This window comes from Chiloscyllium punctatum, chromosome 3, assembly GCF_047496795.1.
Source record: "Chiloscyllium punctatum isolate Juve2018m chromosome 3, sChiPun1.3, whole genome shotgun sequence".
In the NCBI taxonomy this organism is placed as follows: Eukaryota; Metazoa; Chordata; class Chondrichthyes; order Orectolobiformes; family Hemiscylliidae; genus Chiloscyllium; species Chiloscyllium punctatum.
Window position 1 is genome coordinate 15684731 of NC_092741.1, and position 14795 is coordinate 15699525.

At 43.8% G+C, this 14795-nt stretch overlaps 1 protein-coding gene across 1 annotated transcript in view; it reads left to right on the forward strand.

Annotated features, from left to right (window-relative positions):
* LOC140453953 (dynein axonemal heavy chain 8-like) overlaps window positions 1-14795 on the forward strand; it is a 1210036-nt gene that overhangs the window by 1168894 nt on the left and 26347 nt on the right. The window contains exons 87-90 of the mRNA XM_072548830.1: window positions 741-896; window positions 3227-3343; window positions 5405-5506; window positions 11938-12098. Of these exons, the coding sequence (XP_072404931.1) occupies window positions 741-896; window positions 3227-3343; window positions 5405-5506; window positions 11938-12098 (536 nt within the window). The remainder of the gene's footprint in view (window positions 1-740; window positions 897-3226; window positions 3344-5404; window positions 5507-11937; window positions 12099-14795) is intronic.

The window sequence follows — 14795 nt, forward strand, 5'->3', positions numbered from 1 at the left end:
GTCTCAATTGCACTTCATTTATAAAAAAAAGGACAATATACACCTCTAAAAGTCATCAAATAATTTTTTGGGGGTGACAGATGTTTGGTATTCTGATGTCTTCTTCCCCAGAAAGTTTGTTCTCCACAATAACTACAGGTTTAAGGACAGGTATAATAACATTTGGTTTGATGTGAATGCCTTTATCGCTGAAGCTTATGATTTTCAGGCATATTCCACCATTCTCCTCTCTGGTGACTCGAGCTGCTTCTAAGGTTGTACTCGAGTTAGTAGCTCAGCTACATGAGAAGCATGGTGTTCAAACAAGGCATGTTGTTAACCAGTTGAGGGCAACTGGCATGATGCTATGAAGATGATTGCGATGTGGATAAGTGAGAAAAGAGCTAAGGTTCCAATACTCAGACAATTCTAGTGTCAAGTTTAGGTCAAGACATAATGTAAGCAAGAAGTAAGTTGAGTGCTCTTGTCAAGCTTGCAATGTGTTGGACAGCTACTGGATATGATACATCCTTTCTAGGAATACCCAGATGTTTCTCATTCAAAACACTCTGAGTTATTGAGTTCTTTATTCTGACTGGAATAACTAATGAGTCACAAATTACCAAAAACTTGAGGTTTTTGAAGAGTTGGTAGCTCAACGTAACTATATTTAGTGGTTTCCAATCTTTGTGAAGCAAAGATTCAGAGTGAGGAGCTGCCTATCAACTCACACTTGAAATTGTCCATTGTTTATTTTCCAGACATCCATCAAGTACACTAATGAGCCCCCTCAGGGAGTGCGGGCAGGACTGAAAAGAACATTCACTGGAATTACTCAAGACCAAATCGAATATTCAAATCTACCCATGTGGAAACCACTATTGTACGCAGTTGCCTTCCTACACACCACAGTCCAGGTAATAGAGCCAGATCGGACTCTCCTGTACTCTAATTATCTATTGGGAGAAAGTGAGGACTGCAAATGCTGGAGATCAGGGTCAAAATGTGTAGTGCTGGAAAAGCTCAGCCGATCAGGCAGCATCCGAGGAGCAGGAGAGTCAATGTTTCGAGCATAAGCCCTTCATCAGAATTCCTCAATAAGCTCATGCTCGAAACATCAAGTCTCCTGCTCCTCGGATACTGCCTGACCAGCTGTGCTTTTCCAGCAACACAGTTTTTGATTCTAATCATCTTCTGTAGAGTGATGCTAATTTTCTCACAATGCAAAAACTGGTGAGGTGTCCAGTACTCACTTCCTTCTACTTGAGCTTGTTCCTTTCAGCTAGAAGCAATGCTATTCATCTGAAATCACTGGGCCAGTTCTGTAAATATGCATCGTCATGTCCTTCTGCAATTGTAACTGTGGCCTCAGAGAGGTAATGGATATGACTTCCGCTGATCAGACAAATAGCAGAAGCTGGTTAGTGACAGGGGGAGCAAAGGGAAACAGGGAGCCACTAGCCAGTATCAAAGAACCAAGAGCTGGAAAGAAGGTAAATCAAAGGGAAGGGATTTCTTGAAGAATCTTACAGGAGATGACAGAGTCAGAGGGGCACCTGAGATGAATCAACCTTCTTTGAGGAATCTAGAAGAGCCCTTTTGTTTCTCTTGACACCACAAAAGAAAAAACACTTTTAAGCTAACCTATTTAGGACTCTGCAAACTCAAAATTTTAATTGACCCTCTTTGCCCCACACACTCCTCCCTCCTACCCCAGCATGACTATTTTTTTCACCTAGTTTCTGTCAGATGGGGGGAGGGCGTGGGGGCAAGAAAATCAGGCACTAATGCAAACAAATTATTCTGAATAGGTTATTGAAATTTATTGGCTCGCAGAAGTAGAACAGCATATTAAAAGTAATGTAAAATCTAAAATCATCCATCATAACCACATTGTAACAATCATACTGCCCTGATATATGTATTTTTATGTGCAACGATCAGGAAGTCTATACACAACTCCTATAAGAGTCTTGAATCATTGCTGTTCTTAACTCCTCCCATTTTGTTCATAAAACTCGAAGCTGTCAGTCAAACACACAGGCATACAAACTCCACTTGAAATACCTAATCCTCTTAAGTACCCATAGCAACTCTCAAAGTACACATACAGCTACTCAAATCCTACGAATTGCTCATAAAAGAATCAATAAAAACAAAGCTTACAGTTCAATCGACAAACCCTGCTCGGCTAAATCCATTATAGAGTTTGGACCTCAGGCAAGCATTCATAAAGGAATTCCAAAGCACAGGTACATCACAACCTAGAACTTGAAACATTAGAACTTTGAAGTATTGCATCAGTTGGCCAACTGCTCCATTGTTTCAAAAGACTGAACAGATGGCTGGACTGTGAGTTAATGTTAAGCATAGGGTCCAAATGACACATCTCAACACTGTTGAGTGTCGAACCTTGTGGAGTACTTCTCTAGTTGGATAATGCATCTGTAAACTGCCACAGTTTTTGTAATTTTAATAGTTACTTAGCATTGAAGAACAAAAACTTCCCATCCATCATTATGTACTACTCTCGTCATTGTAGGATTTAATTATGGCATGTAGCATTGGCAATAACTTTTAAGCATGCTTGTCAGAATGCACTCAACTCTTGGTCCACTATTCTCCCTGGTTCACAAACATCCCGATATAATGTGATTCACTCTAGTAAGTTGCATAACCTTATCACTGTCTTGTGAGGAAATTTCTCCAGAAATTCCGATTGCATTTTTTAGGGACTACCTTGTATTGACGGTCTCTAGATCTGCATTAATCGACAAAATGAGACATTCCGTCCAGATTCACTTTCTCAAAGCCTGTCATAATTTTAAAGATTTCAATTGTTTCTTTGGTTTCAAGAGAATAAAGGCTGTGCCATTTTCCTCATTGCTGACCACTACCCAGCTCGCTGATTCCAGCCTTTCCCATGCTGAATACACGCTCAGCAAAAGTTAAGAGCTTTTTTTGTAGGAAGCAGTCAAGGGCTGAATGTAATATTAAAAATGTCAGAAACAGCTTCAGGGCTATCCAGAACTATTCTCAACATTCAACTAATAGAGAGGCAGTGATGTGGCTGAGCCCAGGGCCCCAAGCAAATGGTAGCAACAGAAAAATCTGAAGTTTTTAGAATCCTTTCATGAGCTCACCAAGAGACTGGAAATTAGTTTAATCTGGGATTATTTTGAATTCTGTAAAATGAACAAAAACAGTAATAAATAAAATTTTGTTTCTACTGCATCTTCCATGTTAGGAACGGCGCAAGTTTGGTCCTCTGGGATGGTGTATTCCATATGAGTTCAACTCTTCAGATTTCACAGCCAGTATCCAGTTCATACAGAACCATCTTGATGATTGTGATAAAAAGAAGGTGATCTGCTTTGTATGGCCATTTTAACAGTGAATGTATAAAAATCACAATAAGCAAAAACCTCAATTCTGGACCAAAAGAGGATAAAGATTTTTGCTAAGTGTTGAAAATTTAAAATTGGGAAGTCCATGGAGATTGAGGGGTCAAGGTAAATAGATTATTAAAATGTCATGGACAGGAAAAGGAAATGATGTGGAGAAGCCAGTGTTGGACCGGGGAGGACCAGGTCAAAAATCACACAACACCAGCTTCTGGTCCAACACCTGAGAAGGAGCATTGCTCTGAAAGCTTCTGATTTCAAATAAACATAAAGGAAATAACACATTTATATCCAGCACCAAAGGCATTGATTCTAGTCTGAGAACACCAATCTCTCCTGTCCTCAAGCTTAAATAATAGCCAAGTTACTGTGATCTGCTGTTTTCCGACTCCAAGCCTTTAATCCAAGCTATGACCCCACAATCCTTCAGTCACAATTTTGTTAATCATTCTTTTCAGGACCTGAGAAAAATCAAACTGAGTGAGAAATTACAACATGTTATGATCACTCTTTCCAACAGGATCTTTTGCTATGAGTTCATCAGTTAATTCTGTTTTTAATACACATTGTCAAGTCTAAAATAATCTGAAATGTCCACTTTCTTCTTGAACCAAGGAATCCCAACACTGTAGATGACAGGGCTCACAGTCAGGTCTGACCTATCTCCCACATTTCAGCCCTCACCCTGTTTCTTCCCTCCAACAACAGCGATGGGTCCCCCTTTACCCTCAGCATTCACATCCAGAGGATAATTAGCTGCTATTTCTGCCACCTGCAGCAGGGCACCACCTGCTGGCACATATATTACCCTCCCCTCCCTTGTCAGCCTTCTGCAAGGATTTATCCCGCCCAGACACCCTGATCCACCCTCTTCACTCCCAGTATCCACACCCCAACCCCACCTCACAGCCCCATGGCACCTTCCCCTGCAGCCGTAGAAGGAGTAATGCCTGCCCATTTACCTCCACCCTCCTCAGTATCCAAGGGCCCAAACACACCTTCCAAGTGAAGCAAGTTTACCTGTTCTGCTGAACACCTCCATCCTGCCTGCAAAAAAGACCCTGAGGTCTCAGTTCCCTATCACTTCAACACACCACCGTGTTCCCTGGCCAACATCTCTGTCTCAGGCTTGCTGCAGTGCTCCAGTGCAGCTTAGCACAAACTGGAAGAATAGCATCTCATTTTCCACTTGGGAACCCTGCAACCTTCTGGAGTCGATATCAAGTTCAACAATTTTAGGGGCTTGAGACATCTTCTCTCATGCCCTTACCACAGCCCCACACACCAGGCCTTGTTATCACATGGTCTGCTATTACACACAACTCATTGTTAGCCATTAATAGTCCCCAAAACTAATAGTCCCCACTAACAGCTATTCGTTCTCCTCAGCTAATTGTTATCCACTCCTTTGATTGTCCAACTGGTTTTCTCTCTCTTTGGGCTCTATCTCCACCTATTGTTACTCTTTATCCCCTCCCCCCACCATACTTTCTGCATAAAAAAACAAATTTTTCTTTGCCACCATCAGTTCTGTAGAAGGGACTGAACCGGAAACATTAACTCTGATTTTCTCCATAGATGCTTCCAGACCTGCTGAGCTTTTCCAGCAATTTCAGTTTTTGTTTCTAAAATAGTCTGTTCCCTGGTTGACTTCACAATGTAATGTTTTAAGAAACTGTCCTGAATGCACCTTGTGAGTAAACACAAGCACCCACAAGTCTACCTTTGTCAAATTGATTTTTCCAATTTATAAGATTAAAATTGCATTAACATTAAAATTGCATTCTATTATTCTCTATTAAAGCCTCCATAATTTCATGCTGTTCCAGCAATAGAGGGCTCCAGACTGCATGGAGGCAAAAAGGTCTTTCCAATAGAAAGGCGTCATATGTTAGAGCATGATTGGAGAGTGAAGGGCCTGTTCCTGTACTGTACTATTCTTTGTTCATTGTTCATTCAAAAGTGGATCTTCTGATATTATTCACTTGACATTAAACCTCCTTATATTTGGTTTCATTCAGGGAGTGTCATGGAATACTATACGTTACATGCTCGGAGAGGTTCAGTACGGAGGCCGAGTTACAGACGACTATGACAAACGCCTCCTCAACTGCTTTTGCAAGGTAGTCACACTCCTAAACTTTTTACAGAGCAGTACAGCGCCTTTACAAATAGTTACATATTTTTACAATGCTTTCATGATTATACAGTTTTTGATAAGATGGAGCATTGGTGGACACCATTGGCCGAAATCAAATAGAAATTCAAACAAAAGGGACTTTAATTTTTTTTCTAATCCCTTTCCATCATAGCACTCACACCAATTGAGTAGCTAATGGGAAACCTTAGTGTTCAATCAGTCGGGTGTTAGTACAAGTGAGTGTCAGAGTGAGAGAAACATTTGGATCTTAGGGGGAAAAGATTACCTCACAGAGGAAGATGCAATGGTTTTCATCGAAGTTCATCCCAAGATAGTTCAGTGATGTGGGACTCTGTGCTCTACAGGCTGTTCCCCTGGGATGCACACCATGACAAACATCAACTATGCCTGGAGAGTGATCAACTTAGTGCAAGACGCTCTTTGGTCTGCCTGAACCTTGTTGGTCTTCCAGAACAATGAGTTGACCCTGACTGAGTGTTGCAGACTGGCACATTCCAAAGTCTAGGACTGCGTGCTGAGGGATGCACTAAAGCTTGGGCAGCTGCTGCCAAGGTGCAATGGGCAAAGACCACAATCTGAGGCCTTCCTGTTGAAGATGGGTGCTTAATCTAGGATAGAAGTTCGGCACAACATCGTGGGCCGAAGGGCCTGTTCTGTGCTGTATTGTTCTATGTTCTATGTTCTATGTTCTATGATTGGGGGTCTGTTCAGTTACCGGACCTTCCTAGTGCCTCAAATATATATGCAGAATGTGGGAGGTAAGGGTCACCACTAGTGTCCCTGCTGACTACATCTGCGGGAAGTGCACCCAACTCCAGCTCCTCGAAAACCACGTTAGGGAACTGGAGCTAGAGCTGGATGAACTTCGGGAGGCAGAGAGGATTATTGAGAGGAGTTACAGGGAGGTAGTCACTCCTCAGGTACAAGAAAAAGGCAAATGGGTTACAGTCAGGGGACAGAAAGGGAACTGGCAGGCAGTGCAGGGGTCCCCTGTGGCCATTCCCCTCAACAATAAGTATACCGTTTTGGATACTGTTGGGGGGGACAACTTACTAGGGGAAAGTGGTGGGGTACAGGGCTCTGGCACAGAGTCTGTCCCTGCTGCTCAGAAGGGAAAGGGGAAGATGAGCAGAGCAGTAGTCACTGGGGACTCCATAGATAGGGAGACAGATAGGAGGTTCTGTGGGAACGGGAGAGACTCACGGTTGGTGTGTTGCCTCGAAGGTGCCAGGGTTCATGATGTCTCTGATCATGTTTTTGGGATCCTTAAGGGGGAGGGGGAGCAGACCCAAGTCGTGGTCCACATAGGTACCAACGACATAGGTAGGAAGAGAAATGGGGATTTAAGGCAGAAATTCAGGGAGCTAGGATGGAAGCTTAGAGCTAGGACGAACAGAGTTGTTGCCCATGCCATGTGCTAGTGTGGCGAGAAATATGGAGAGGGAGGAGTTGAACACTTGGCTACAGGAATGGTGCAGGAGGGAGGGTTTAGATTCCTCCTTAATCGGGACTCTTTCTTGGGTAGGTGGGACCTCCAAAAGCAGGATGGTCTTCATCTGAACAAGAGGGATACTAATATCCCGTGGGGGTGGGGGGGGGAGGAATTTGCTAAGGCTATTGGGGTGGGTTTAAACTAATCCAGTAGGGGGGTGGGAACCAAAATTGTAGTTCGAGTATAGAAAAAGTTGAGAGTATGGAGGTCCAAAATCAAGTTTCAGGGACACAAGATGGCACCGGCAAGCAAGAAGTTGGTTTGAAGTGTGTCTACTTCAATGCCAAGAGCATCCGGAATAAGGTGGGCAAACTTGCAGCATGGGTTGGTACCTGGGACTTCAATGTTGTGGCCATTTTGGAGACATGGTTAGAGCAGGGAATGGAATGGGTGTTGCAGGTTCCAGGATTTAGATGTTTCAGTAAGAACAGAGAAGATGGTAAAAGAGGGGGAGGTGTGGGTTTGTTGGTCAAGGACAGTATTGCAGTTGCAGACAGGATGTTTGGGGACTCATTAGCTGAGGTTGTATGGGCTGAAGTTAGAAACAGGAAAGGAGAGATCACCCTTTTGGGAGTTTTCTATAGGCCTCAAAATAGTTCCAGAGAGGTAGAGGACAGGATAGCAAAGATGATTCCCGATAAGAGTGAGAGAGACAGGGTAGTTGCCATGGGGGACTTCAACTTTCCAAATATTGACTGGGAACGCTATAAAACGAGTACTATAGATGGGTCAGTTTTTGTCCAGTGTGTGCAGGAGGGCTTCCTGACACAGTATGTAGACAGGCCAACAAGGGGCAAAGCCACATTAGATTTGGTACTGGGTAGTGAGCCCGGCCAGGTGTTAGACTTGGAAGTAGGTGAGCACTTTGGTGATAGCGATCACAATTCTGTTAGATAGAAAGGAATAGGTGTATACCACTGGGCAAGAGTTACAGCTGGGGGAAAGGCAATTACGATGCGATTAGGCAAGCTTTAGGAAGCATAGGATGGGGAAGGAAACTGCAGGGAATGGGCACATTAGAAATGTGGAGCTTATTCAAGGAAAAGCTACTGTATGTCCTAGATAAGTATGTACCTGTCAGGCAGGGAGGAAGCTGTAGAGCGTGGGAGCCGTGGTTTACGAAGGAAGTGGAATCTCTGGTCAAGAGGAAGAAGAAGGCTTATGTTTGGATGAGATGTGAAGGCTCAGTTAGGGCACTTGAGGGTTAAAGGTAGCCAGAAAAGACCTAAAGAGAGAGCTCAGAAGAGCCAGGAGGAGGCATGAGAAGTTGTTGGCGGATAGGATCAGGGTAAATCCTAAGACTTTCTATAGGTATTTAAGGAATAAAAGAATGACAAGAGTAAGATTAGGGCCAATCAAGGATAGTAGTGGGAAGTTGTGTGTGGAGTCAGAGGAGATAGGGGAAGCACTAAATGAATATTTTTCAACAGTATTCACTCTAGAAAACAACAATGTTGTCGAGGGGAATACTGAGATACAGGCTACTAGACTAGGTGTGATTGAGGTAAAAACAATGACTGCAGATGCTGGAAACCAGATTCTGGATTAGTGGAGAAAGCAGCATAGAGTACAATGGGTGAGTGGGGGAGGGGATGAAGGTGATAGGTCAAGGAGGAGAGGGTGGAGTGGAGAGGTGGAAAAGAAGATAGGCAGGTAGGACAAGTCTGGACAAGTCAAGGGGACAGTTACTGAGCTGGAAGTTTAGAACTAGGGTTAGGTGGAGGAAGGGGAAATGAGGAAACTGTTGAAGTCCACATTGATGCCCTGGGGTTGAAGTGTTCCGAGGCAGAAGATGAGGCGTTCTTCCTCCAGACGTCTGGTGGTGAGGGAGCGGCGGTGAAGGAGGCCCACGACCTCCATGTCCTCGGCAGATTGGGAGGGGGAGTTGAAATGTTGGGCCACGGGGCGGTTTGGTTGATTGGTGCGGGTGTCCTGGAGATGTTCCCTAAAGCGCTCTGCTAGGAGGCGCCCAGTCTCCCCAATTTAGAGGAGACCGCATCGGGAGCAACGGATACAATAAATGATATTAGTGGATGTGCAAGTAAAACTTTGATGGATGTGGAAGGCTCCTTTAGGGCCTTGGATAGAGGTGAGGGAGGAGGTGTGGGCGCAGGTTTTACAGTTCCTGCGGTGGCAGGGGAAAGTGCCAGGATTGGAGGGTGGGTTGTTTGGGGGCGTGGACCTGACCAGGTAGTCACGGAGGGAACGGTCTTTGCGGAAGGCGGAAAGGGGTGGAGAGGGAAATATATCCCTGGTAGTGGGGTCTGCTTGGAGGTGGCGGAAATGTCGGCGGATGATTTGGTTTATGCGAAGGTTTGTAGGGTGGAAGGTGAGCACCAGGGGCGTTCTGTCCTTGTTACGGTTGGAGGGGTGGGGTCTGAGGGCGGAGGTGCGGGATGTGGACGAGATGCGTTGGAGGGTATCTTTAACCACGTGGGATGATTGATGTGATTGAGGTTCACAAGGAAGAGGTATTAGAAATCCTGCAGAGTGTGAAAATGGATAAGTCCCCTGTGCTGGATGGGATTTATCCTAGGATCCTTTGGGAAGCCAGGGGAGAGATTGCCGAGCCTTTGGCATTGATCTTTAAATCGTCATTGTCTACAGGAATAGTGCCAGAAGACTGGAGGATAGCAAATGTGGTTCCCCTGTTCAAGAAAGGGAGCAGAGACAATCCTGGTAATTATAGACCAGTGAGCCTTACATCAATTGTTGGTAAAGTGTTGGAAAAGGTTATAAGAGATAGGATTTATAATCATCTAGAAAAGAATAATTTGATTAGGGATAGTCACCATGATTTTGTGAAGGGTAGGTCGTGCCTCACAAACCTTATTGAGTTCTTTGAGAAGGTGACCAAACAGGTAGACGAGAGTAAACCAGTTGATGTGATGTATATGGATTTCAGCAAGGCGTTCGATAAGGTTCCCCACAGTAGGCTATTGTATAAATGCGGAGGAATGGGATTGAGGGAGATTATAATAGTTTGGATCAGTAATTGGCTTGCTGAAAGAAGACAGAGGGTGGTGGTTGATGGGAAATGTTCATCCTGGAGTCCAGTTACTAGTGGTGTACCTCAAGGGTCGGTGTTGGGTCCACTGCTGTTAGTCATTTTTATAAACGACCTGGATGAGGGCGTAGAAGGGTGGGTTAGTAAATTAGCAGATAACACTAAGGTCAGTAGAATTGTGGGTAGTGAAGAAGGATGTTGTAGGTTACAGAGAAACATAGATAAGCTGCAGAGCTGGGCTGAGAGGTGGCAAATGGAGTTTAATGCGGACAAGTGTGAGGTGATTCACTTTGGTCGGAGTAACTGAAATGCAAAGTACTGGGCTAATGGTAAGATTCTTGGTAGTGTAGATGAGCAGAGAAATCTCAGTGTCCATGTACACAGATCCCTGAAAGTTGCCACCCAGGTTGACAGGGTAGTTAAGAAGGCATACAGCGTTTTAGTTTTTATTAATAGAGGGATCGAGTTCTGGAACCAGGAGGTTATGCTGCAGCTGTACAAAACTCTGGTGCGGCCACACTTGGAGTATTGTGTATAGTTCTGGTCACCGCATTATAAGAAGGTTGTGGAAGCTTTGGAAAGGGTGCAGAGGAGATTTACTAGGATGTTGCCTGGTACGGAGGGAAGGTTTGTCAAGGAAAGTCTGAGGGACTTGAGGCTGTTTTCGTTAGAGAGAAGGTTGAGAGGTGACTTAATAGAGACATATAAGATAATCAGAGGGTTAGCTAAGGTGGTCAGGGAGAGCCTTTTTCCAAGAATGGCAACGACGAGCATATGGGGGCATAGCTTTAAATTGCGGGGTGATAGATATAGGAGAGATGTCAGAGGTAGTTTCTTTACTCAGAGAGTAGTGAGGGTATGGAATGCTTTGCCTGCAACATGAGTAGATTCGCCAACTTTAAGTACATTTAAGTCGTCATTGGACAAGCATATGGACATACATGGAATAGTGTAGGTTAGATGGGCTTCAGATTGGCATGACAGGTTGGTGACAGATGGGCGGCACGGTGGCACAGTGGTTAACACTGCTGCCTCACAGCGCCAGAGACCCGAGTTCAATTCCACAAAAAGACATGACCCTCTCTCACTAGTATCCTTACATACGGATGAGGAAGGACACCACTTCGACTGGGACAACACATCCATCCTAGGACAAGCCAAACAGAGACACGCACGAGAATTCCTAGAAACATGACATACCAACCGGAACTCTATCAATAAACACATCGAGTTAGACCCCATCTACCACCCCCTGAGAAAAAGAACAGGAAGTAACTTCACCACAGGGGTTGATATCGCCACAGGAAATGACATAACCAACCCAAAGAAACCCAAACATATAAATAGAAAGCAGGAATTATCAGCATTGCTTCGACTGAGGCCCACTGAAGATGTTGGCGAATCGACGTTTCGGGCATGAGCCCTTCTTCAGGAATCGATTCTCCTGCTCCTTTGATGCCGCCTGACCTGCTGCGCTTTTCCAGCAACACATTTTCAGCTCTGATCTCTAGCATCTGCAGTCCTCACTTTCTCCACTGAAGATGTTACCTAGTAGGGTGATGAAACGTCTGGAAAGAACCTTCCAGCTCAGCGAGCAAACCTACGTCCAAAGAAATGGTAGATTTGGAGATTACCAGTTCTGCATCATTCTTTAATAATTTGCCTAATTATTCTGCTTTGTCATTTATGAAGTTTTTTTTATAGCTCTTCAGATTTATCTCATCGCAGTTATTAAACCACAAAGTATAAGTACTTTCTCAGGTAAATTGGTTAGTTTATTTTAACTTAAATTATTATTTCTTCAATAGGATATCTAGCAACTTAGTTAAAGGGAATAACTTGCATTTTGAGGTAAAATACACGTAATGTAATGTTTTGTGGATTTGTTATTTAGGTGTGGTTCAGTGAGAAGACATTTGATCCCAAGTTCAACTTCTACACTAATTATATCATCCCAATCTGTGCCAGTGTGGAATCCTACTTAGAGTATATTCAGACATTACCCGCTGTTGACACCCCTCAGGTGTTTGGCCTACACCCAAATGCTGACATCACGTAAGTAGGATTTGAGTTAAGTCTTGCCTAATACTTGAGGATTCAGCAAAGATTGCTTATTATTGTTCTCTATTCCCTGGTAATAAATGAGCTACAGCCTTTGCCAAATAATACAGATGTAGCAAGGGCATATACAGCACAGGGCTCAGGGAAGTATGGAGAAAAAGCAACTTGCTTCTAATGGGAGGCCTGCATTGTTGTTGATTTCAAGTCTTACCATTTATAAAGGATAATGACTATAGGTACAATTAAATAATACTAATCTTTGTTGCACCACTTCCCCTTCCATTGACTTTGGTCACAGATTGTTGTTACCTCAACACAATGGGAGTTGAGGAGCAGCAAAGGATTGAAGATTCTGTTCCAGTTGTTGCACTCTTCCTGTAAATAGTGATGAAGTATGGAACTGAAACCAATCCATACGTACTTTTATATTTATTTACAGAGTTATACATCACAAGCATACATCTCCTAACCCAACAATTACAATTTTAGTCTGGTTACTGCCTACCACCTGTGTGCAATGAAATAAAATTAGTACATAAATAACATATTTCCTTCTCTTTAAATAACACAACAAAACTTTCAAAACAAATTAAATCAAAAGCCTCCACATTCTGTACAAAGCATTATATTGTGAGATTTCCTTTCTTAGCAGTAAGGACAATCTAACATTTTATTGTTCTTTTCATAAAGTATGTACAATGCTACAATTAACAATTATCTACCTAACATGCAATAAGCACAGAAATACACTTAAAATGGTTAACAAGTAGAAACTCCTATCCATTGACTCCATAAAAGACAATGAGAGAACTTTCTTCAGCCCTCTTGGTGGAAGACTTTCTGTGGCCTGCTGGGAAGTAGATGAATGTAATTGGATTAGATTCCCTGCAGTATGGAAACAGGCCTTTGGCCCAACTAGTCCACACCGACCCTCCGAAGAGTAACCAACCCAGACCCATTCCCCTATATTTCCCTCTGACTAATACACCTAACCCATGGACAATTCAGCATGGCCAATCCACCTAACTTGCACATCTTTGAATTGTGGGAGGAAACCGGAGCAACCAGAGGAAACCCATGGGGAGAATGTGCAAACTCCACACAGAGAGTCACCCAAGGTAGGGCTCAAACCCGGCTCTTTGGTGCTGTGAGGCTGCAGTGCTAACCACTGAGCCACCTTGCCGCCCCCTAAGGAGGTATCTATGGAGTTGGTATCTCTATGATTGCTCAGGTCTGTTCGCCTGGTTCCAGTGGAGAAAAAAAAATCTGACTCCACAGACAGGATGCATCAAAATGGAGGTACCCTTACATTCTCTTTGTGATGTCACACATTCATACCCATTGTGTTGCAGTGTGTTTGAGACATATCTTTAAATTTAAGTCGTAGACCTCCTGGAATATATAGTTACACTGTTGTACACTGTAAGCAATACTTCTGCACTCACTGTAGGCAATTTCATAATACACTCACCCCTGGATCAAGCTGAAAATTAATGAGAAGTCTTTGATGTAATTTCTTTTTGCCAGAATTAACTGGTTGGATCATCAATTTCCCCTAAGATTATATCAGAGATACCTTATATAGCAGGTTGCTGTACTGCACCAGCATCTTTGTATGAGCACCAATTGACTTTATGCTGCAATGCAACTTTGCCCTACTTCTGCATTGTTTTACACATACAGCATTTGTTTTTAATAACTGGGTGGTGTTTCTGTCTGTGAGTTTCACTTTTCCTACAGGATTGACACTTTATATCGGCTGTCTGGCCTACTCTCTGTACTAGCTTCTCACATGTGCATTTAAGGTTTTTTTTGAAACTTAAGAATAGAATGGGATGAGGATCCAAGATGACGGTGATCTCGGAGGATTGCTTTGCAGAGCTCTGCACCATCGCACAAGCAGCACGAACTTTTAACCCGCCCATCCCGGACAATCGCAATATCCTAGGACTCTAGAAAGGTTGTGGAGTCGCAGGAAACTGTGAAAAGTTAACTTACCTGCATTTCTTGCCATCCAGTGATGCCGAAGAAGGGAGGAGGAGTGTCCGAGGCCAGGCTTGTGGCACAGCCTGCAGAATCCTTGGACTCGATTACCTACCAGGCCCTAGTGAAGGAGCTCTTGAAATCTCGTGAGATGTTGGGGAAGCAGATAGAGGAGCAGCTGGCCCCGATCTCTATCATGCTGCAGAAGCACGAACAGCAACTGGGAGACCTGGAAAAGAGGACGGATAAGGGTAAGTCACAGTGGTGGAAGCTGATACTAGCTCCTCCACAGATAGGATCCAAGCCCTGGAGTTTGCGTGACCAATTGGATGATATTGAGAGCAGGGGCAGAAGAAACAATATTTGGATCATCGGTCAGCCTGAGGGTAAGGAAGGTGAGTGGCCTGCAGAATTTTTTGAGGATTGGCTGCCAAAAATTCCTTAACTGGGAGGCTGGCTTGAGAAGCTTGAAGATTGAGAGGGCACACCAGGTCACGACACGGTGATCAGGTTTGGGTCAATGTCCTCATCTTCTCCTGGTGTGGTTTCATCACTTTAGAGATAAGGAGAGAATCATGGTAGCTTCCAGAATCCAGGGGATGGATCGGAAGGCCCTAATTTACAAGGGCTCTAAGATCATGTTCTTCCAGGACTTCCCAGCGGTGGTGATCCAGAAAAGAAAATCTTATGATGGTGTCAAGAGAAGAC